General features: G+C 49.2%; 1 protein-coding gene across 3 annotated transcripts; it reads right to left on the bottom strand.

Annotated features, from left to right (window-relative positions):
• Positions 1 to 1,930: 1,930 nt before the first annotated feature.
• Positions 1,931 to 23,829, bottom strand: DELE1 (DAP3 binding cell death enhancer 1). Of its 3 annotated transcripts, none has more exons than XM_081092912.1 (13): positions 22,979 to 23,829; positions 15,423 to 15,537; positions 15,205 to 15,328; positions 12,658 to 12,805; positions 11,577 to 11,738; positions 11,233 to 11,321; positions 11,035 to 11,131; positions 7,995 to 8,137; positions 6,767 to 6,925; positions 6,565 to 6,657; positions 5,730 to 5,895; positions 4,979 to 5,212; positions 1,931 to 4,032 (listed from the first exon to the last, which is right to left on the bottom strand). In XM_081092912.1, exons 3-12 carry the CDS (start codon positions 15,250 to 15,252, stop codon positions 4,980 to 4,982), a joined length of 1,338 nt encoding a protein of 445 aa, XP_080949038.1. In that variant the 5' UTR covers positions 15,253 to 15,328; positions 15,423 to 15,537; positions 22,979 to 23,829; the 3' UTR covers positions 1,931 to 4,032; position 4,979. The 3 variants fall into 3 exon arrangements, with proteins under 3 accessions (XP_080949038.1, XP_080949039.1, XP_080949037.1); XM_081092913.1 differs by having other exon boundaries at positions 5,736 to 5,895; positions 22,979 to 23,790; XM_081092911.1 differs by lacking the exon at positions 22,979 to 23,829 and adding an exon at positions 16,520 to 16,670.
• Between the last annotated feature and the right edge of the window lie 939 nt (positions 23,830 to 24,768).

Here is a 24,768-nt window from a genome sequence, read left to right as displayed (position 1 = left end):
CCATAGCGTGGGGATTTCCTGGATACTGAAGGCAAAAATTCCTCCTTTTCCCTCCTTTGGAGCTCAGTGCTCATGTTCACTGTCCTTCATCCTCCTAACTAGGGCTAATGATGCCAAGCGTACTTAGAATACGGTGTGGCATCAGTATTCCATTGTCCTGTTTTACAGATGAGGAAACTGAGCCCCAAAAGCTAAGTGTTTCAGGAGCCGGGTCTCTGATCACCTCAGCCAAGACAGAGTGATCTCCTTACAAAATCTCCTTACAGTCTGACCAGCCAGGTGCCTGGCACAAAGCAACATATAATGAATACCCACTGAATGAATGAATGAATGAATGAATGAAATAAAAATGCTTCAGAGCTCCCTTTTATCTATATTGGAGCTCCAGATAAAGCTCTACTAGGACCAAAAAAAAAAAAGGTTCCATATGTAAAAGCAAGCCTGAAAACCATAGCACCAGACAGGCTGGCCTCCCATTTACCAGTGTCTTTTCAGTACAGAGCTGATGTTGGGAGGGCGGACAGAAGAGATGGGGGAGCGGTGACCTGAGGAACCTTGAAGCATGGTTGGCAACTAGAGCATTGGATACACTGGATCACTGCCTCCTTCCTGTTCAAAAGTCCTAAATCTGTAGACCTTGGACCTCCCACCCCCACTTCGCTGAATTCTAGGCAAAACTTTGTGTATAGGCATTTTCCTAAGTAGAAGACAAACAAAATTCTCATCAGATTCTCGAAGGAACAGGTGACCTATAAAAGGTTATGCGGCACTGCTCTAAGTCACGATCTAAACCTCCACAGACATGGGTAATTTTGGTTATCGGGAGTCTGAACATTTTATAGCAAGGAAATGGCAGGACAGGAAAGGCTGACTGGCCCAAAGTCACGTGGCCGGTTTGTGGCAGGGCTGGGATTGAGGATGATGCTCGTTCTAATATATCAAGGGTTCTTAACCTGGGACCCGTGGGTGGGCTCCCGGATCTATGAACCTGCTGAATCGCTCCTAAGATGGGGAAGTGCGTTTTGCTACGGGAAGGAGTCAGTGCGTTCACCAGATTCTCAGAGGGCTGGGACCTAAGTAAGGTTAAGGACCACGGCAGTTTGCCTTTCCTGCAAAGCCTGGAGAACTCCTGAGTAGAGCTATTCTGAGGCACCAGCCTTGCTCAGGGCGGGGGGTGTGACCCCCTCCTAGCACGCTAATACCAGACAGTATATGTGGAGGCAGAACTGAGTGGGCTGAACAGGAAGGTCACAGAAACTTGTTGACGTCAGCTGAGATGGCAAAGCTGAGACTGGACATGCTCAGAACAGTTTCCCAAGATGGGCTCTGTCCCCTGGGAGATTGAGGGAGCAGGCGAGCCAGCGAGCACTCAGTTAAAAGTCGTCTTAATTTGGAAAGTGCAGTTTTTTATCAACAGTCAGCTGATCTCCAGCACCAGGAGTGGAATGCAGTGCTCACTCTGAGCCTGGGGCAGCTCAGAGATTGACGGGTGGCCTCCCTTCCCTGCCTGTCACCTGACTTCAGCTTGGTAGCTCACTGACCCTACCTCTTCTGGCTGAAACAAGAGTGAGATGGTAACCACCACCCTTGGGAGGCTGGGGAGAGCCACACCTCAAAAAGGAGAAGACAGGAGTGGAGAGGCTCAACTGGGCACGGAAAGTGTTCCTAGAAAATAGGTCGGCATTTTTCAGCCCTACTAAGTATTGGGTACACGGTAGTGGGTAAGGCAAGGAGGGAGGCACGATCAGAAGCACTCAGTCAACAAACATTCTGTATCTGTTGAGAAATTACTCTGCATTAACATCAGTACTGGAGGGGGTGTTACATAGAATCAATCTCTTCAACAAACATTTTAAGCACCTACTAGGTGTGGGGTAGGCTTGGTGTTGGGTGGAGAAGGGGCAATGCACAGAATCACTCATTCACTGAATAAATGTTTAATGAGCATTGTATTAACACAAAGACATAATGAGCCAAACAGCCTTATTCCCACTGTAGCATCAGGGCTCTCTGAAAACAGTACCTCTGGATAAGGAAACCGAGGCAGCAGAGCCTCCCACGAAGGTCTCATTGCTGAGGGCACCAGGCCCTGAGCCTCCGGTCACCCAGCATGCTGACCCAGGCTGGCCCTGCTGGCAGGGGCCACCTCCCTGTCCTCCCCCCACATTTCCTTTCAGGGCCCTGACAATGAGTCATTAGTAAAGGAATTTTAATGGCAAAAGCACACAGATCTGGGTCTATGGACGAAGACCATCCCCTGGGGCTGTGTGGAGACCGCAGTGACTGAACAGCCAAGGATTTCTGTCCCTTGAAAACATCTCTCTCACGACTTTCCCATCCTTCCCTCTCCACAGCGAGAGCTTAAAAATATCCCACCTCCACGCTTGGCACCTCGAATGGAACCAGTACTTAATTTGTAACGACTGAGGGGGAAGGAGGGCCGCATCTGGCCATCACCACACGACCCCCAGTGTCCCTGGACAGTCTGAACTGCCCCTTGGCCCAGGCATGGCCAGGAGGCAGCAGTAATCAGAGAACCAGAAATGCTAACAGGAAGGGGAGAGGCTGGCTCCCCGAGCAGTGACTTTACAGAGGTGCCCCTCGGAGGCTCATGGGCGATCTGCAGGGTGCCGCTCTGTGCTCAGCTCCACGAGGGAAGCATCGGGTTAACCACGCTCTGTACTGCAGGGCTTCTTGGAACCCTGAATATGCTGATGTGCTTTGTGAATCTATAAAAAGGGGACGTCTAGTGCAGTGCTTTCCAAACTTATTTGACCACAGAAACCTTTTTTTTTTTTTTTTTTTGGCAGAGAGATTACTGCACGGCACAGCTTAAAACCCTGAGCTTTAACCAATGCGTGCATGGAGCCCCTACCTGCACAGCCCCGTGCTAAGTGCTGAGGATACTGGAATCAAAGGAAGACAAGGCCCCTGCCCCACGGTAGGGCAGGGTGAGGCCAGTGTGTAGGGCAGCCCTGGAAAGGCAGCAGGAGCAGGGGCGGCAGTGGGGCTAGAGGAAGCTTAGGGCTCCAGCAATGACAGGAAAGTGACAGGACCACTAGAGGTTGTGGAAGAGGGGAGCAGCAGGGAGGGAAATGTGGACACTCCCCTCAACTCTTCCCACCTTTGAACTGGCCGAGCTGGTGGTCTTTCCAATCTGAACAGTCACTAGGGGTTTTGGTCGTCAGTCCCTCCCACACCCGACTCTCAACCACATCTACGCTATTGAACTTGGGCTCACATCCAGAAACCAGGGCACAGCTATTCACAAATTCAGTAATTGAAGTCATTAGCGTTGACTCAGAAATCATTTTTTCTAAGTCTCTCTCTTGGAGAAGCTTTTAAGACCCTTTAAATTGGTTAATGGAAAGTTTAGAGACGAGAATGGAGCCTAGGCTGTCAGTTCCCCGTTCCCGTCTCCCTGGCTCTCCCCAATACACTCAAGGGCAGAGTGATGAGATAATCCCATATCAGCTTTATTAAACTCCATGCATTTCTGGCACACCCTTCGCAAGCAAAGACCACTCAAACGCCACACTCTCCTGCTCCGAGTGTCCAGGTGCTCGATCTCCATTCACTCCCTCACATCCACAGGACGATAAAAACACTTCCACGTAAAATTACAGTGTGAACAGACAGAGAGCCCTGGACCAGGAGTCAGGGGTCTGGCACCCCTCCTGGCCTGGTGACTCATAAAGCCACGGAAACACATATGCCTCCTCCGGTCCTGTCCACAGTGCAATGCCCCACCAGCCCTGCGGAGTCGCAGGGCAGACACCATTGCTCTTGGTCTACAGCGGAGGGACAAGGCGGTGAGTCAAGCTACTCACTGCTTCAAGGTGACGTGGCCATGCACAGTGACATGGCCAGAACCTGGGCCTCCACACACTCTCCTCCTCCTTACTGTGCTGGGGCAGGTACTTAAGGTTCTTTGGGAAGGTGGGTGGATGACTGGCCTCTTCTTTGGGACTCAAGTTGTGGTATCTCTCTGAGAGCCCACAGGCTCCATCTTTAGGGCTGAAGTGAGAAGGTCTGAAAAAAGTCAAACAGATACATCAGGGATTTAGGCAAGAAAACTCCTTACTTCCCAACCAGACACTCATGAATCCGTTGGAGAGGAACAAAAGCGAACTGATTCAGTGTTCCCCACGTTTTAGCTGCTCATGGAACCACCTCAGGACTTTTGCCACCTCTCTGGATCTGTGTTCCCTTCTACGCAATGTCACAATGCTTTCCTTGAACAGGATTCACTGTTCTTAATGTCTGTGAAACTATATGCTAGTCACATTGTTACATGATATATTAAATATACACTAAAATAAAAACTATCAATTTGAATACCACCTAACATCCTCTTGTGAACCACCAGAGGCACACATATCAGATGCTGGCAAAAATATGATGTCGTCTTGCCCTGGCCGGCATGGCTCAGTGATTAGAGCACAGGCGGCACTTGCGTGCGTGTGCGCGTGTTGCGGCAACCAATGGATGTGTCTTTGTGACATCAATGTCTCTCTCTCTCTCTCCCCCCCCTCCCTTCCACTCTCTCTAAAAATCAATGGAAAAAATATCCTCACTCCTCTGGTGAGGATTAATTGAAGGAAAAAAAAAGATATAGTCTAATCTTGAGGAAACTATGGGGAGGGAGAAGGTAACTGATTTGCTCCAAGACAAAGGCTGAGGTGAGGACTTGGGTCTCCGGAGCACTCAGTGCCGTTTTCCACACGTCACTGAATGAATCCTTTTTGTGCACAGACCAGAAATGCCTGTGATTTATCCACTGCTCATCTGTGAGGCTACCAACTGAGGGGAAAGGTCAACGTCATTTATTAGCCATGCACCTGAAATTGCTTGAGAACTTGGCTCCCACTTGATTTCCACCCTGGAAAGGCATACTGACCCCTATCTTTATTGCCATCCAACTTCCTCCCTGCCCTCCCCCCCTGCACCAGTGAGAGGTACCAGTGACTGATCTCACCTTAGCCAAAACCCAGTCTGACGAGACTCCTTTCCAAGGAGTGTGGGGGGACAGCCATATTGGGGGCCTTGGGGCTGGCTCTGAGATGGCCACTTCTACAGAGGAGGCCAAGGTTCCCTGTGCTCCAGGCATGTGGGAGGCGCGAGGCTCCTGCCAGCAGGGTGTTCAGGCTGCAGAGGGAGGGGCTGGAGAAGGACTTCAACCCTGTGACTGCCAGGTCCTTGGGCCCCGAGGCTGCGAGGAGAGGTGAGAGTAACTCTTACCCATGCTGTATTCTTGGACTCCTATTTTGGAGCAAGGAATTCTGAAAGACTTGGTTCCCCGGCACTGTGAACCCACCCAGCCCGAGTGACTCATGGGTGAGCAGGGCTCTCGGAGCCCTCGCAGGGTAATCAGGGTGCCGAGGCAGCCTCAGGACATTGTCGCTCCTGGAAAATCATCAGGGCAGCTGCCGTTTATTTAATACCTACCGTGTGCCAGCCTTGCTGAGCCCTTTACAGTCATCTCATTTAACGCTTACAACTACTGGGTGAGCCAAGTACTGCTAGTACCTCAAAGTCAAAGGTGAAGAAACCGAGGCTCGAGGACATGGAGCCCAAGCTCAGTGACAGCACAGGGGCCAAAACAGGTTTGTCTGACTCGAAAAGCTGTGCTCTTACTCAACCACTGGGGCAGGAAAGAGCAAGGAGACCAAGAGCTATTGCCACCCCCTTCTCTGACGGGGAGGGGCCCTGTGGGCTTTGACCGGCACCTGCACCTGCCGCCTCCATGGACAAGAGGGTCCGCAGCCTCTCCCGGGCGGGCTCATTCCCCAGAGCCGCTGACTGCTGGTAACATCGCACAGCCTCTCCCAGGCTCCTCTGCACACCAAGGCCCTTCTCATAGCAAATTCCCAAGTGGTACCTGCTCTGTGAGTCCTAAAAGAGAAAACGGACAGACACACAGATACACGCTGCTTGCTTTCATCCATGAAACAAACGCTAGGCCATGCTGCCTGGATGCCAATGCCCCCGGTTCACAGACTCCAGACACCAGACACCCCCCAGCAACAGCTCGGGGTCTTCACTTCACGTGTCTTCTGGATCCCCTGGATTACAACACGTGTAACGACGCACCTTCTGTCTGTACAACTTACAACATGCTTTCACACCTGTTATCTTAGTCAGATTTTGAGCCTCATGACAACCCTGTGAACTAGGAGATAGGCAGGCATTACCGTCCCAATTTCAGAGATGAGGCAACAGGTTTGGATTAATAAGCGACCAGCTCAGTAGTGCACTGGTTAATGTGTAACACCTGGCTCTGCGGGAGGAAAAGCCCTGTTCTGTAGCATTCAGCAATTTCCATGGTGCAAATACTCTGACCATGGTTGATTTTACATATAACAGCTCTCACAGGCTGGTCTGAGCCAGCTCAGCACACCACTGGACGTGCGCAGGTCACACGCCAATCAGCAAGAGCTTGAAGCCGGCCCAATTCTCCTATCAGAAAGTCCCCTAAACAAAACAGAACTCAGTCCCAGTTCCAAAGTCCTCTCCTTTATCAGAGTGGGTCCCCAACATGCCTGGAGAGTGGAGATCTCATACCCCATTGTTGGCAGCAAGACAAAGATACTGCACAGCTCTCTGCTCGTCCAAGTAGGGCTCCTTGGTGAAAAGCACCCCGAGGAAAGCTTGGGCCTGTGGTCAAGAAGGAAGGAAAAACATATTTTGGTTGCTGCCAGACCCCACCCACTCCAGGTGCCCGGGAGAGGGGGAGAGGGGGAGAGGCCCCACCTATGGCACACACCTCTCTCAAGCCTGAGTCTGCAGCCTGCTTCAGCATGAACACTGCCCTCTGCCGCTCAGGGTCCCACGAGGGGGTTGGGCCTTGTAGCAGGCACCTGGCGTAGCGGTACTGAGCCAGGCTGTGGCCCTGGCTGGCAGCCAGCTGGTAACAAAGGACCGCCTGAGGCAAAGGGAGAAACACCGTCACTGCAAGTGGCTTTTTCTTTGATTGAAATTTTTAAATGATATTTTAATTAAATAGTACATCAGGATTACGGATTAGTCAGAAAATGCAGATAAGCCAAAGGAAATTTAAATACAGACACAACGAAAAATAGAAACATACAATCCCAAGAAATCCTGCCTCCTAAAGATCATTCTGTTAACATCTCAGTGTACAGCCTTGCAGACTTCTTCATATATATATATGCTTACATATGTACACATATATACTATATATATTTACACACATAAATATGTGTCTAGAGGGAGAGAAAGAACTACATTCACTATTTTGCGACCTATTTTTTCATATAACAATACACCATGAATGTCTTGCCCAGACAATACATATAGATCTAGCACATTATTTTTAAGGCCCACAGAGATGTTATTAACCAATTCTCTACTGAGGAAACTTCAGGTCGCTTCCCTTTTCTTTGCTACCATATACAATTTTAAGAAATACATTCTTGTATATAACATCTTTCCGTACTTTTTTTTTTAAAATATATTTTATTGATTTTTTACAGAGAGGAAGGGAGAGGGATAGAGAGTTAGAAACAACGAGAGAGAAACATCAATCAGCTGCCCCTACACACCTCCCACTGGGGATGTGCCCGCAACCAAGGTACATGCCCTTGACCAGAATCAAACCCAGGACCCTTCAGTCCGTAGGCCGACGCTCTATCCACTGAGCCAAACTGGTCAGGGCTATCTCGCTGTTTTAGAATTAATTAACCCACTCACCATAATAATACTCTAGGCACTGAGGGTATAGCTGCAAAGAAGAAAGACCAGGGCCCGACCTACCTGAATTTGGCATCTAAATTCCTAGAAGTTAGAGCTTTGTAAAAATGTTTCCCGCAAAAAAAAAAAGGGGGGGGGCGGGGCTTAAAAAACAAATGTTTCCCGCACAGGTGGGAGAGAGACTGGACTTCCCCACACCCTGCCCACTGCTCACTTCCGGAGGTCACTCTGGGCCTTGTGGCACAGGGGATGGGTCTGGGGACAGGAGAGCAGGTTGGTACCTTGCCAAGGTCCCTGGAGGTGCCTCTGCCATACTCATGACACAAGCCCTCGTTGTACTGTGCTTTGCTGTAGCCACGCTCTGCTGCTTTCTGGAAGTAGGAAAAGGCGGCCGTGTGGTTCCCATTCCGCACGTTCTCTGTCCCTGTAAGAAAGCACAGGGCGTACACACTCACAGCTCCCCCTGGGAGCTTCCCCGCATCCTCGGCCAGGTACCCACAAGCTGCTTCCTTCCTTTTTGGTGCCGGACATTTGCATGTATTTCCATTCTCCGAATATTTCACTGGTTTGCCATCCACATCAGTGGGCTCTGCCCTCCTCTACACCATCCTCCTCTTGGCAACAGGATGCCCATTTCCCTTTGGGACTAGCCCTCCCCCCCAGTGCTGTCAATCAACGTGTCTCCTCTCTTCCCAACCAATGAGAATCTCCCTCAGAAATCTGACTCCTGATCTCTTTGTGACAGGAGAGAAACAGCTTTTGCAGTTTATTCTGAGGACAGCACTTTGAAGGCACTATAGGTACTGCCCCCTGGGTCCACGGGCTTCCCTGATGCCTGTCCGTTCTGAGGCTCGGCAGGTCAGCAGGTCTCAATAGACTCCTGATGTGTTTTAAGTTCGCCAGAGTGGGTTTAGGCTGTTTGTGACCAACACAACCTCACACAGCTGATACTGTTACTGTTGCTTTATGACAGCACTGTGAGAGAGAATATAAGAGAGCAAAGACCTGAACTCAGGTGTGTCCAAAGCCCAGGTTCTCCCTCCAAAGAAAAAGGAAAACAGGAGAGGGGCTGGGCACAGCCAATTCTCAACTCTAAGCCTTTGCTTAAGCTGTTTCTCCTGCCTGGGATATCTTTTTCTGCCTCCACCATCTGGCCTTCGCATCCTGTTTCTGCTCTAGAACCTGCAGACCACACTCAGGCTTGAAACACTTTTTTGGCACTTACTTAATATACAAGCTTTTTTCTCCGAACTAAAATGTTTCAAGAATATAAGCCCTGTCTCCTCAATTAGACTAAAATCCTGGAGGCAGATGCAGAAAAAGAATGCAAAAGAAATAACTTTGCATAGGGTGAAAGCTCTATACAAATGCAAAATATGATTATGGCTTATGCTCCTTTTGTGTTCTGTCACAGTGCTTAGCACATGCTGAATAAATGAATATATGAATGAAGGAATGGGCAAGAAAATTCTCAGAAGAGACTGTCTGCCCATCAGAATCACAAAAAGCTAATGAGGCAGAAGCCAGGTTGCATTCAGCCGGCAGTGAACTGAAGTCGCCTCCCTGCTGCCTGAAAACTCTCCCACCAGGATTCACAGAGTCCTCCTGTCCTTGAGAAGGCTCAGAGGGCAAAGGATCCCACCGTCCCCATTCCCCACTGGCTCTACCAACATACCCAGATCCATCTACCCTTCTCAGTCTCCTCTGCCTCTAACCTAGACCAAGCCACCACCACATTTTGCTTAGTCATCAGCAACAGTTCAACCCAGTCTCCTGTTCCCTTCTCTGGCATCCCTTTAATCCACATCTGTCTACAGAACGGCCAGAGAGATCTTTAAAAAAGTAAATCAGATCATGTGACTGCCCTTCTTCCTGCACCAGTGTAAAACCCTCTAATGCAGCGGTTCTCAACCTTGGCTGCACATTAGAATCACCTGGGAATCTTTTTAAAATTCTGATTTCTGGGCCTCATCCTCCAGAAATTCTGTTTCGTTGTTACTAATGTTGTGGCCCCACCCCGTAACAAAGATACAGAATTTCCAGAGGATAAGGCCCAGAAATCAGGATTTTAAAAAGATTCCCAGGTGATTCTAATGTGCAGCCAAGGTTGAGAACCACTGCTCTAATGGCTTCCTGTCTTAGCAAATCCACACTGTACCAAGGCTCAGAAAAGCTCACTTGATCTGGCCCCTGCCAGCTTCTCTGACTTCATTCTCCCAATGATCTCTAAGCTCCAGACACACTTATTTTTCTTTTGTTCCTCAAAAAGCAAAATCAGTCCTGCCTCAGGACCTTTGCAGTTGTTGTTGCTTCTGCTTGAAAAGCTGTTTCTCCAGATGGAAACAAGACTGGCTTGTTTTTGTTAATCAGGTCTCAGCTCAAGGATCTCCCATCAGTGAGGCCTTCCAAATTAAACGTTCCTTGCCCAAATTATGAACACACTCCCCTGTTTAATTTTGGTCATAACATTTATCACCATCTGAATTCTCTTTATCTGTTTGCCAATGTATTGTTTTTTCTCTCCTTCAACTCACATGTTAGTTCCACGAGAGTAAAGGCTTTGATTGTCAAACACTAGATCCCTAACACCTAAAATACAGCTGAGGAAAAGGTGACTGCTCCATAAATTTGTTCTGAATGAATCCCAGCCTCTCACTCACCTGCCTACTAGACTCCATTAGATGCTGCTTGGGAGTCTGGGTCTCCGCATTAGAAGGCCTGAAACTTAAGACAAGTCACTATGGAAACCAGGACACATGGTGGAGAGGCATCTGCAGTCTCCAGATGAGGGTAAGAAGTTCTTACTCATGCACTTGAAGGCCTGCTCCAAACCTCAGGAGCCTGTTCTTGCCTATATGTGGCAGAGCATGCAAGGTGTTCTCCAAGATTTATTTCCTCCTTCTTAATAGTAGGCATACAGTTATTCAGCTAAAGACTACATTTCCCACTCTCCTCTGTGATGAGGGTGGCCGTAAGCCTACATTCTGGGCAATGATTTGTGCAACTTCTCAGTCATGTCCTTAAAGGGAAGGAGTGGCCCTTCGCTTTCCCACCTTCCCCCCTCCAGCTGGCTAGAATATGGCAGGATTTAGAATAGCCAACTAGGACCTCAAGATAGGCGCCAATTTGAAGAATGGCAAACATGTTTGAATGAGAATGGGTTCGTGACACCACAATGCCCCCATGCTAGATTTGTTTACCTACCTGGGAGAAAAGAAACTCTCTGATTTAAACCAATCCCTACTGTGACTCTATTTGACCTTCTCCATACCCTTTCCGTTTTCCCATCTGCCTGCCTTGAGGGAGGGTCCACCTAGTTACCTAGGAAGTTGAAAGCGATGGAAACACTGAGTTGGAAGAGTTGCTGAATGGAAGTCACAGCCTCCTCGAGGGAAAGCGTTTTTGATTTATCTTGTTCCTGGGAAGAAATACAAAGACTCACCATGGGGGAGTTCACTGGGCTTGCCACCTGCCCAGAGCAATGTTAGAAAGATCCAGGTGGCCAAATCTGGACAATACCTGCTTTTCACCAGTGGGCTGAGGCTGGGCTGGTTTTGCCTGGGAGCTGAAGCTACTGCTGGCATGCAGGAAGCTGACATCACTGGGATCTGCAAGGGAAAAGGCCAACAACCAGCCAGGGCAAAGGAGAAAGTAATTTCTCCTTTTCTCCCACTTTCCCAGTCTCCCAGCCCCTCCAGCCAGCACCACTGCCAGGAACCACAATAACCGTGAACTACCTCAGGAAGCCTGGGGCCTCACAGGAATGACAAGTCCCTTCCCTGGCATATACAACAAGAAATGTTCATCAGTCCAACTCCCCACCCCGCCCTGCCTTCTGCTGGTTCTAGGCGGCAGGGACATACCTTCCTCAAGGGGCTCCTGAGGACCAGCTGCTCTCAAGGATCCGTGTGAGGAGGGGCTCTTGGGCTGAGCGGAGGGTTCTTCCTGGCCCAGCCCGGGTTCCCTGAGGCCAGTGTGCCTGGGAGCTGGGCTGTCAGGGCTGGGGAGAATGTGCCTCCGCAACGCTGGAAGAGCCAGCGACAGCAGTCACATCAGGAGGGGATCAGTACAGTGAGCTCGGGGAAGTTTTGGGGACCAAAGGAAGAACCTGGAAACTCTTGTGACACCCCCTTCACAGACCTCCTCCTCCATTTCCTTTGCTTGCTTCCCTCTGCATGGGTTTAGAGGGGCCCACATTTACGCTGACCTCCTGCCTGAAGCATAAATCACTCTTCTGCTTTAATCTCCCAGTGGCAAGGAGGCATCTACTTTATTTATTCATTGTTGCAGCCCCAGCACCTAACGCTTTGTTGATGATAATACCGATAATGATGGTACCATAACAATAAGGGCAAGAATTTAATACTGAGCACTTCCTATGTGTCTATGTGTCAGGCACATATGACCTTGACATATATTAATTCATTTAGTCCTCCCAAGAAACCTATTATTACCCCTTTTTATAGATGAAGAAACTGAGGCATAGGGAAGTTTAAAATGACTTGTCTAGGGACCCAAGACTAGTAAACAGCAGCTCTGGGGCTTGAACCCCAACAGTCTGACTCCAGAGCCTTAACCAATTGGCTTCATTGCCTCTGTACCCCGTTACATAATAATTACTCAATAAAGATTCATTTATTAATGAATGACTGAGCAGAGAATGACCTAACTGGCTCAGGGGTAGACAGGAAGCCACACCCAGGATCTACAGTCTACTGCACCCCAGTGGGGCTCCCTCCATGGAAGGTGATGGGAGGACATTGGAGGGTAGGTGTGGCCCACACCCTGGGTGGATGGAACTTCCTCACATTCTCCTTCCTCTGACTTCAGATAGGAAAGGCAAGGAGCTGCTGATGGCTCTTTTCCTGAGGTGTGTCCAGAGATGCTTCCTGGCCCAGAGAAACTCCCAGCCCAGCCCTCCTGTCCCCGGGACTGAGAACTCACAGGAGCACGGATGCCACAGGGGAGATGAGAGGAAACAGTCCAGGGGACTGCGCCAAGAGCCGTGCTCCGCTCGCCGAGGTCCTGCTGGCAGCGATGCCTGGAAGTGGATCTGCCTTGCCAGCTGCAGGGCCAGCACAGCCAGAGTGCCCTGGGAAAGGCAGTCCATCAGGGACACAGCTGTCACCAGTCAGCCCGTACAGTCCTAGCCTGCAGCTCAAACATCACTTCGAGAAGCTTTTCCTGACCCCTAGTGGGGGCAGCTTCCACTCCACACTCTCACAGCACCCAACTTCCCCTGGGGAACCCTGATCGTACTGGTACCTAAGCAATCATCTCTACAATTATTCCACCAAGGTCTGACTCTCCTGTTAGTCTTAAAGCACCACGAGGGCAGCAGGAACCATGTCTGTTTTCCTCACCAATGTATCCCCGGCACCTAGTAGGGTGCTAAGATATACATGCTGAATAAACGCATGAGCGAGTCACTGAATAAATAGTCTAAGCAGGCAAAAAGATAATGTGGTAAGTTGGGGCTTTGCCACAAATGCAGGGACAGGTCAGTGTTCCCCACCAGGCTCACTCTCCTCTCTAACCTGGCACAACTCTTCCCTTCCCCTCGCCCTGACGAAGCCACCCCACCACACATCTTCACAGGTGCAGGCTTGTTCAAAGTGTCTCTTCTTCAATAGGTCTGCAGAACACCTGAGCTAGCTCCTACCCAGTGCCTCCCCCTTCCTATATACTGAAAGGGACACCCAAATACTTAGTGTTGCAACAGGAACTGGGCACAATGACAAATAAGACAGACACAGTTTCTGCTCCAGTCGAGTTTATCATATTCATTGATGGAGAAAGACAAAAACCCAAATACACAGAGAAAGAACTACAAATTATGCTACAGGAAACAAATCAGGGTTTACACAGAGTGTAAGGAATCAGGGAAACCCTCTCTATTGAGGTGACGTGTGAGCTGAGGCCAGAAAAAAGAGAAGGTGCTGGCACTGTCAATAACAGGGTTATGTACCAGGCACTGAGGAAAGCTTGTGCTCAGGCCCTTTCACACGGGCAGCAGTGGCAGGGCTGAGGGATGGCATCAGGACACCTGGGATCCAGGTCCAGTTTCCAAAAAGACTCTGGGGGATCACCCTAGGGTTTGGATCAGCCGTGGGCAAACTACGGCCCGCGGGCCGGATCCGGCCCGTTTGAAATGAATAAAACTAAAAAAAAAAAAAAAAGACTGTACCCTTTTATGTAATGATGTTTACTTTGAATTTATATTAGTTCACACAAACACTCCATCCATGCTTTTGTTCTGGCCCTCCGGTCCAGTTTAAGAACCCATTGTGGCCCTCGAGTCAAAAAGATTGCCCACCCCTGATTTGGATCTTTGGCAAAATGGGAAAATGCTTGCCCTGGCCGGTGTGGCTCAGCTGGTTGAGCGTCCTCCTATGCATCAAAAGGTTGCCAGTTTGATTCCCAGTCAGGGCACATGTCCAGGCTGCAGGCTTGGTTCCCAGTCTGTATGTGTACCAGAGGCTACCAATCGATGATGCTCTCTCACATCAATGTTTCTCTTTCTTCCTCTCTCTCTCTCAAAAAAACTAAAAAATCAGTAAAATCTTTTTTTTTTTTTAAGGGAAAATGCTCCCCTCTCCAAAGTGTGTTATGCCTCTAGTCCACAGCTTCCCAGACAGAAGTACCCCTGTCATGGGAGACACTCCAAGCTCAGCTCTGCTGATGACACCCATTTACAGATGAGACAACTGAGACTCAGAGAGGTGAAGTCATCTGCCAAAGTACACAGCATTAAAGTGATAGGGATGAGATGTGACAGACACAAGAAGGATGTGTGTGCCAACTTCATTCAAAATACCTTATAAGAACAACCTGTAAGGCAAAGACTCTGCTCTGCTAGACTGAGCATCTGATTTTATAGATCAAATTCAACAAATATTTATTCAGCAACTGTTATGGGCCAGGATCTGTACTAGGTGCTTCTACAAGCCATACTAGGTGCAGCAACCAAGCTATGGAGCATGGTAGGTAGGAGTATGAACTCCAGAGTAAAATCTGGCTCCTCTACTTAAGAGCTGTGTGGCCTTAAGCATGTTACCTAAAGCTTCAGAGCCTGTTTCCTCATCTATAAAATGGAGATATTTCCCTTACAAAACTTTCGTAAGGATTAAACAAGATAAGGCACAGATAATACTTTACATTAATAAAGAAAATATTAGCTATTTAGCATTATTTATTGTAAGCTCCATGAAGGCAACAATCATATTTACCTTGTTCTCCACTATTTCCCTAGTGCCTACCAAAAATGCTTGGCTCAGAGCAGTTAAATAGAAGTTTACTGAGTAAAAGGAGGAATAAACACATGGATGGGGAGTGTGGCTCTATATCCCCAAATATGCTCCAAAGTCACGAGTTACTCAAAATGTGAGTGTGGGCACAATGATGCCCTAGCTCCTGTTTCTAGACTATACGTCCATGCAGGATCATTCTCACCCACACTGAGGGGTAAGGACAGGACTGAGGAAGCCTTACCCACGATACGGCATCCCACAAGGTGTTCGGGGAGACACGGCCAGACATCCACTGAAAGGCATCCTTCCATCCATGGGACCGGGGGCCCCTGCTTGTGCCTGGACCTGGGCCATGGGAATCTGACCTAGATGATGTAATGACGGTCATTAAGTTCTGTCCCAGGTAAGAGGGAGGGGGGGCCAGGAGAGGAGACGAGTGAGGGGATGGCGGTATCTCACCTGTCAAAGCTTGGCACAGAGACCAGCAGAGTCGAGGAGGTAGCTTGAGACCCATCTGGGCTGGTGGGCTTGGGGGTCACCCCCCGGAGTCCAGGCCCAAGCAGACGGAGAAGAGCTGTGCAGAGCAACAAAAACCAGTCACCTCCATATAAACAGAATTGAGGCAATGGCAGGCCCACCCATCTTCCCTTTAATACTTGGAACCCCAGCCCAGGAACCCAGGGATCTCTGGCATCTGACTCTGCAAAGGTTCTTAAAGGATACATGTGGGAATTTTTTGCCTAGTACAGATTCTAGGGTGCCACCCCAGAACCAATAAGCCAGATTGTTCTGGGTGGGGCATCTATATTTTGTTGCCCCTGGCAATTCTGATGCCCTCCTAGGGTTGACAACCACTGTTCTACAATGACCAAGCATTCATACACATATTGAACTCTAGCTCAATATTTGGAGCAGTTTCTAAATCCCACCTTTTCATCGGCTCTGCCTATGCCACTGGCCTCTACACCAGTGGTTCTCAACCTTCCTCATGCCGCGACCCTTTAATACAGTTCCTCATGTTGTGGTGACCCCCAACCATAAATTATTTTCGTTGCTACTTCATAACTGTAATTTTGCTGCTGTTATGAATCGTAACGTAAACATCTGATATGCGGGATGTATTTTCATTGTTACAAATTGAACATAATTAAAGCATAGTGATTAATCACAAAAACAATATGTAATTATATATGTGTTTTCCGATGGTCTTAGGTGACCCCTGTGAAAGGGTCGTTCGACCCCCCCCCAAGGGGTCGCGACCCACAGGTTGAGAACCACTGCTCTACACCTTTTATTGACTCCACCCACCACCTCGTTACTTGGCTCCTCCCCCTTGAATAGCCACACCCATCTCCTTGGCTCTAAGCTCCACCCTCTTCCCACTAGCCCCACCGACCCCTCAAATTCCATCCCTTCGTCCCCGGGTGTGCAGCCCCGCCCCCCCCAGGCCCCGCCTTCCCCCGCTCCAGCCTGGTCCGCTGTAGCTGTGGCTCGGCCCTCCCTCCTGCCCCTCCTCCCGCTGGCGCCTCCGCTGCCTCAGCTCCCACGCCCCTCACTTCTGCTTCGGAGTCCCGGGAGGCGCCACATGTCGTCGCCGACACCAGAGGCTCGCAGCCCGAAAAGCGAGGCCAAACCGCGGGACAGCGGCTACGGCGGCCGCTGCAGCGCCCTCGGGGCGGCGGAACCCGAGGAAGCCCCCAACCGGCCAATGAGAAAGGGGCCCGGCCGGAAGGACGGCGCTGGGCGAACGGAAGTGGGGTGGAGACGGGTTGTGGGGAGCGGGAGGTGAAGTGCGGCAAGGGCGCGGCCACGTGGGCGGTGCTGGCACGAGCCGGGGGAGAACGCGGAGGCGGGTGCTCGCGGCTGGCAAAGCTGAGCCGCCGGAGAAGCGGGACTAGAGCGGCCTCGGTGGCGCCAGAGGCGCTTGCAGAACACCGTAGAGACGCGGAAGGGGAGCAGCCTTCCTCCGGCCGCGATGCTGGAGGAGGTGGGAGTAACGAGAAGAACCTTAGGGTCTCAGGTGGGAAGCCCGTAGTCCAGGCTCCCCGTCCAAGGCCCTCGGCCTGGAGAGGCGGGCCGGGCCGGCGGGGTAGGCGGTGAGGAGCTGCACAGGCAGGCCCTGATGCCGGGGTCCCAGCTCTGGCTCGGCTTTTGTTTCACCGCGTAGGCTCTGGCCAACCCCCTCCACTGTCTGGGCACCAGCCTTCGTAATGAGACGGTCAGAAAGTGGTCTGGTCCTAACTGGTTTAGCAGGAACAACTTGGGTTGCTGTTTTTAAACACCTAAGAGAGAGCTAGCTGGTTTGGCTCAACGGATAGAGCCTCGGCCTGCGGACTAAAGGGTCCCGGTTCGATTCTGGTCAAGGGCACAAGGCGCGGTTGCGGGCTCAATCCCCAGTAGGGGGCGTGCAGGAGGCAGGCGGTCAATGATTCTCTCTCATCATTGATGTTTCTATCTCTCCCCTCTTCCTTCCTCTTTGAAATCAATAAAAGTATATTTAGAAAATAAAATACCTAGGAGAGAACCCCCCGCCCCGCTATTCAAACACCTGTTGCTAATCAGAGCCTTCATCCTCAGACCCAGCCAGTGCCGCTGATGTGTGTTCTTTTGCTGGGAAAAGCATGGCTCCTCTTCCACTGCACTTGAATCCATAAAATAAAGCAGCTCAAATTCAAATATAAGGGGTGTAGATTTCCTCCTCCTTTTCCCCAGGTGCCTGACTTCTGGGTAGGTGGAAGTCTCCACCTGGGGTAAAAGAGTACTGGGGGGTACCTACTTTTAGACACAGGCAATTAATACAACCAGACTGATATATTCATATGTTCAATTTTTGAGCCATATGGTCAGCCACCATCCTAGAATCAGAAGACAGAGTGAAGAGCATTTGTGGCCTCCAGGAACACATGGTCTGTTGTTTGAAGTGTGGCCTCTGGAGTTCCACAAATGGTTTGAATTCCAGCTTTCTTGCCTCTTAGCTATGTGTTCTTGGGCAGTTTCCTTAACCACTTTAAGCCTCAGATTCTTTATCTATAAAAGAGGAAAAATACTATCTCATGCAATTGTGAGGCTTAAGTAAAATAGAACGTTTAAGGTGTTTATCATAGTTCCTGGCACACAGTAAGAGCTTTGTAAGTGTAAGTTGCTCTTAATTGTACTGGGGGAGGTGAGTAGGCAAAATAAATAGATATTTTCCAATAGTGAAAAATAGATATTTTCCACTGGGTTATGGGATACCAGGAAAAGATTCTGAAAAGTAGTTGCATTTGAGCTAGGCCTTTAAACTATAAGAGTTTGCCAGCCAATCAATGGTTCTCATCATTGATGTTTCTATCTCTCTCCCTCTACCTTCCTCTCTGAAATGAATAAAAATATATTTTTTTAAAAAAGAGTTTGCCAGGTGGAGAAAGGCATTGCAAGCTGAAGAAACAATAAATAGAAGCAGACATGTGAATATTAGGGAACTATTCAGAAATATCTTTGCTTTGGGATTTGGGGCAACCACTTTTCATATACCTTGTGTTGCTGCCTCAAAATAAAATATGCATACTGGTTTGGCTCTGTTCCTCCTGGGACTTTCACGTTCTTTTTCCACTCAGCCTGTCTTGTAGTTTATTTTATTCTTCAAGGTTCAGCCACATCTAGCGCTTCAGTGACAACTCCCCAACTATTGGAGCCCTCACTGCTCTCCACTTTTCCCAGTTTCTCTAGCACTTCATTTCCTACCACACAATTTAGCAGTAATTACATGTTGCCCTGTTATTTACCTCATTTGTGTAAGTCTAGTTTCTCCAGTTCTCTCCCTCAGGGCAGGGATGGCATTTTCCCATTTTGTGTCCCATATTGGGCTTGACATAAACTGTCCACAGAAGATGTTCAAACAATGCCTGTTGACTTGACGCCTTGCACTGCTATGATTACAGACATAGAACACCAGCCCCCAACCATCGGATTTATTGATTCTAGCGTAAATGTATTCACTCCACATATACTGTCATTGAGGGTCCTCCGTGTTTGAGGCTAGTTGAAGTTTTTTGAAGATAAGGTGTCTGTTCCCGTATGTAAAATGGCCTGATGACATCTCGTGTCCCTAGAAGTCTGAGAACACTGACAGACCACCTGTTTGAGGGTAGATGGCTAAGGCCGCTGGAGTCCTCGCTGACACACCAGATCACCTGTGGAGTGTGGCCCAGAGGAGCACCATCAAGGACAGCAGCTTTGTACCCTGGCCTTTAGTTTTGCCTGAACTTCAGGCCAACCCACCAGCCATTCTCTTCTCCCAAGATTGCTCTGTGTTGGCTTGTGGCCCAAAGTCAATTTGACTCAATCCCTCTACGAAGGTAAGTGAACGTACTACTCAGATGTCCACTTAACTATCTTTTGTTGATGCCATTGTGTACCCACCACAGTGAGGGTTCTAGACATTTGTTTTGGCAGACATTCTTAATTTGCATTAATCCATTATCTGAGAGCTGATTGCGTGCTGGAGAGTATCCTGAGTATACAACGGTTTTTTTAAAAAAATGAGTGTAGTCCCTACCCTCACAGAGAAAATAGTCTAGCAGGGCAAGCAAACTCAGTAGACAATTAAAATACAGAATGGTGTTTTAGTTATTGCAGCATAACAAACTCCAAAATTTTGTGGCTTTAATCAGTCATTATCTTGCACAGTTCTGTGAATTGACTGGACTCAGCTGGCAATTCTGCTGGTCTCACTGGGGGTCTCTCATGAGACTGCTGTCAGGCGGCAGCTGAGGCTGGAGTCATGAAGGCTCGCCTGGGACATTGGAAAGGCTGAGCCCCTTTGCCATGTTCCACGTGGCCTCTCCAGCTGGGTAGCTGAGCTTCCAAAATGGTGGCTCAGAACTTCCTAAAAGTACAAAAGTGGAAGCTGCCAGGCTCCCTAAGGCTTAGGCCTGGAACCTGCACAGCTTCACTTCTGCACTCTGCATTAAAGCAATTCACAGGATCAGCCCACTGTCGGTGTGGGAGGGGAAAACTCAGGGGCTTGAATAGTGGTTAAGAACTTAGCAAGTGCGTTAGTGGGAAAGTGCGGGGTGCTATGGAAACACGAGGAGAGGCTCATAACCTAGGAATGGAAATCCAAGGAAGACTCTGAAGGCAGCAACATCTGAACTCATGAGCCTAAAGATGAGGACTGGAAACTAGCCGGATGAAGAAGGGGAAGGGAAAACAGTTCTGGCTGGTGCAAGTGCCCAGGAAGGCAAAGAGAGTACAATTGTAGATCAGTGTGGTTGTTGAAGGACTGGTAAGGATATAGGATGGTGATAGCCCATTAGTCCGGAGAGGTAAATGGGGCCAGGTCATAAAGTCTTACAAACCTCCTAAGATGTCTGGGCTCTGTCCTGAGGGGATGGCACATCAAGGAAGGGAGCGTGATTCGGCTGGAGAGATCCTGAAAAGGTTATTGGCTGCTGAGTGGGCGAAGGCTGAGTCATCCCCTCAGCATTGCTGTCGGTTGTTTTTGCTTTTAACTAGTGGGACTTTTTATCATAAAAAAAATGCAAGCTCCTTTGTACAAGTTTGTTTTCTCGTTTTGAAATGAACATTTTAAATGTTCTGGACATGTGGTTGGTCAAGTGGTCAAACGATTCATACCTAAGTGTGAAGTGAATTAAGGAGAGCAGGGAGCATGCCAAGCTCAGTGGGTTTTACCCCTCAGTCAAGTAATGGTTGGTTAAGAGAGCACCTACTCTAGTAAAAAGTCAAACAGTACTGCAAGGCTTATAAAAAAAAATAGAGCAGACCCCTGCCATGGGCAGCTCTCCACTCTCTATTCCTACTCTCTAGAGGCAAACATTTCCAACTCTTTGAAGTTTCAGGAAGCAGCACAGTGGAGCACAGGTTCTAGAATTGGACTGTCTGGCATCCAACACTGCTCTCCCACTTACAGCTGGGTGATTAGCCAAGTGAATTATATCTTTTACCTCGGTTTCCTCATCTGGAAGATGGGAATGAGAATTGTACCCTTCTCATGAGTTAACATAAATTACCTGGCACGTGGTCAGTATATGGTGATAATGGAGAAGGATCTAACTTGAGAGCAGCTGTGAGGACAGCTGTGGACTTTTAATTGCACACTGTGCAGATAAATGTAAGGCATGAATATGAGTTAGAGGAAATGACAAGAACAGAGACTCATTTGCAGAGGTCTGAGTCCCTTTGTTCTAAGGCCAAACGCCCCTGTTTGCTCTCAGTCCCATTCCCTTCCTGTCTCTTCCAGAACCCTGTCTATTTATCTTGTCTAATTATCCTAATCCTCATGCCAAAGCATACATCTCTCTACTAGTTTTTTCTTTCTATGAGATACACACAGGCCTTTCCTATCTTGGGGTGGGGGGGGGGGGTCCTTCATTTGATCGCCCTGCCTTTTTCAGCTACCATCCCGTTTCTATTGCCACATTTTTTAAGGTAACACACAAACTCTCTCCCATTCCTTCCAAACTCTTTTGCTTTCAGCTTTGTCTCCCAGCTCCCATCACTGTTTTTCTGACACAACTGTCACTAGGGTCATCGGGGCCACCTCATTGACCACCAGTGGGCCTTTGCTCAGTCAGTGTCCAGAGCACCTGACTCAGTTGACCATCTACTCCTTAAATCTCACAGGCCAACCACCTCCCCATCGTATTTCCTTATTCCTGTCAATTGTGCTATTTCCCCAAGCTACTCAGGAAAGAAACTTTGAACCCAGGGTTGGCTCAGCCCTCCCCCACATTAGTTTTGACTCTCGTTGGCAATATTAGAAACTCACTGACACTAGCTCTTTAGGAAAGTTGTATCAGGATACGGAGGAGTAGGGGGACATTAATGGACCCCAAAGGCAATAATGCAGCTGGAACCCAGGGAAGATCAGGACTGTAGACTCAGGAGCCAGTGAAGTGAGCCCTCTCTCTAGCTTTCCGTCTGCATTTCTTGAGATCTGCGCAGACATCCCTAAGGTGTCAGACACTCCCCCACACAGCTAGTCACCAGGTCCTTAAAAAATCGCATTTTCATCAGGCCCTCGAATCTGTCCCCTCTCCAGCTTCCCTCGTATGGCGTCTCCCATGTTTACCCCTTGATTGTTCTGTTTCTGTCATTGTGAAACCGATGGTTCTTATGACTTAAATTTGGTTTTAAATTCCAGCTCTAGAAATCATCTCTATATATTCCTCAGAGATCTAGCCTTTCCCCTGGATAATCAGCAACCCCCGAGGCAGCAGGAGACAGTAGGCCTGAATAATGGTCATGGGGTTGGGACCTCTGGCAGGCTGAAGATAGCATCTTGACCTAAGTTATGTTTCAGTTCCAGAGTCCTATGGCTCCCATGAAACCATGGGAACAAGCCTCAGGGCTGACCTCTAGACCTGGAGAAATGATTCATTACCCTTAGCTCACAGCCAACACGTTAACTTCCAGCAAGACACTGAACTCCTAACCCACCATGTCTTGTGATTTTGCCCTATTATACAACCTGTAACCTACACACCATTGGGAGTTCAGGCTTTTGAGCATTAGCTTCCTGTTCTCCTGGGTGGTGTCATTCATCGATAAAATAGCCAATATTTCTCCACTGCAATCCTCCAGTGTTTGGCTCTGTCTGGTGGTGGACAAGCTCTTTCTGTTCTGTAATAATTGCTTCTTCCGCCTCCCGACCCTGAGTATCAGCATTGCCCACCTTTCAGTTCTTTGTTGGTTGGTCTTTTCTTGAACTACCTTCTGTGTTGTTGACCCATAATGAGAGTAGAGTGGTTAAGAGCTTGGACTTCAGAGTCCTAATGGCCCGAGCTTGAATCTCCCACCCCTTTCTAGTTGTGTGAACTTGGGGAAAGTACTTGAATTTTTTCAGCCTCAATTTCTCATCCGTGAAATGGGGATAATATTGGTTCCTTCCCGACATGGTTGCTGTGAGGATTCACTGAGCAAACACATGTAACGTGCTTAGTTAGCACAGTGTTTGGCACACAGAAAGGACTCAATAAATGGCCACAATTATTAGCCTTGCCTTGTTCTCTTACCTGAGTTCTAGTCTTGCATCACTGCTCTGACCTCAGACCCACCTGTCAGAATTCTCCGGGTACTGCTGGAAGGTGCAGCTTTCTGAGAGCCGCAGGGTGGGATGACCTGAAAAAGAGGGGTGGTCTTGAATCCTTGAAGGAACGAACCCCCATCTAACCAGTCAGCCCTGTGCAAAGTAGACTCAGAACAGTCCCCTGTAAGCCTCCAAATCTTTTTGCTGGCTGAGTCCTGGAATCTGGGAGAGCAGGCTGGGCTGCCTTTACGAGAACAAATGAACCTAAAAAAAAAAAAAAAAGGCCCAGGGGTGGTCAGAGGAGATGTAGCAGGATCAGTGGAGCTTTGAGGTGGGTGTAAAAAGTGAGAGCGGCACCCTTAGGGCGCTGAGCCCGGCTTAGGCTCAGGCCTCCCTCCAGCGCCGGGGATTTGGCAGCACAGAAGCCAGAGGCACTCCTGTTTTTAGCTGAGCTGCAGCCGGTCTCCTGTGCTGCCCAACGAGCATGCCTCATTAAGCTCAATGTGGGGGAAGCTTTCACCTGCCCCTCAGCCCTGCGCTCCCACCTCCCTCCCTCCCCGCTCCTGGGTGGCAGCATTTCTACCAGCAGGGATGTGGGGAGGGGTAGGCAGGGGTGTGGAGAGGGGCAGGAGGGGCAGTCCCATTCTTGCCAGTTGAGAAAGGGGTTTGTGGGCTGGGATGTGAATGCAACCTTTAAAAAAGGGAGGTTAGCCTCACAGCTGTTGGCTAGGAGACAGCATGGTCAGGTAGTTAAGAACTCCGACTCTGAAGCAGAATGTGCCTGTGTTCGAATGTCACTTCCGCCATTACTGTCTTTGTGATTCTTGGCACGTTGTCTAACTTCTTTTATCTTTCAGAGAGAGCAAGGGAGAGGGAGAGAGAGATAGGAACATCAATGACGAGAATCATTGATCAGCTGCCTCCTGCACGTCCCCGACTGGGGATCGGGCCTGCAACACGGGCACGTGCTCTGATGGGGAATCGAACCATAATCTCCACTCAAACACTGAGCCGCTTGGGCCGGGCTGTTTAACCTCTTGAAGCCTCCTCTGTGCAGTAGGGATGATCCTAGGCCTTTCTGATAGTGGTGAGTTTTAATGTCATAGTGCAGGTAAAGCATGACACTTAGTCCACCCATACCACCTAGAGCCAAGGGCCCTGGCCTTGCAGGAACAGCCATCCCCATCCCCCCCCCCACACACACACACCCTTGCTGCTGTCTACACCCCATCTGTGTTGTCTTCTGTTTATATGTCTGTCTCTGCCCTTGGACTATGAACTCCATTAAGTCAGAGATAGAATTGTATGGCTCTGTGTCCTAGGCACCCAACACGGGACCTGGCACATAGATGAGCTTAATAAATACAGGTTTACCATGGGAAGGCACTGATGAAATAATAGAGAAGACTCAAGATTCCCTCTGGTCTCAGGATCCCACCATCCACTCTGGGTCACTTACCACGAATAGAGGGCCTACGCCAGACACTGTCCTGGGGCCTGGGGATACCACAGTGGATGCAGTAAGATGGGCTCCTGGCCTCATGGAGTGGACTGTCCAGGGGGTGATGGACGTTAAACACATCACATTTATACATTTTCACTAGGAGCACTGCTAGCAAGGAGAAGCCCAGGCTGTTATGAGAAAATAGAACAGACTGCGCTTGGAGGAGGGCAGAATCAGGGAGAGTTTTCTGGATGATGTGACAAGTAAACTGAGGCCCAAAGAAAGAGCAGGCTGGCTAGAAGTGGAGGGTGGGAAAGAGCCTTCCAGGCAGA

Source organism: Myotis nattereri, assembly GCF_964212035.1.
Source record: "Myotis nattereri genome assembly, chromosome: 5".
NCBI lineage: Eukaryota > Metazoa > Chordata > Mammalia > Chiroptera > Vespertilionidae > Myotis > Myotis nattereri.
This window is presented reverse-complemented; position numbering and strand designations above follow the sequence as displayed.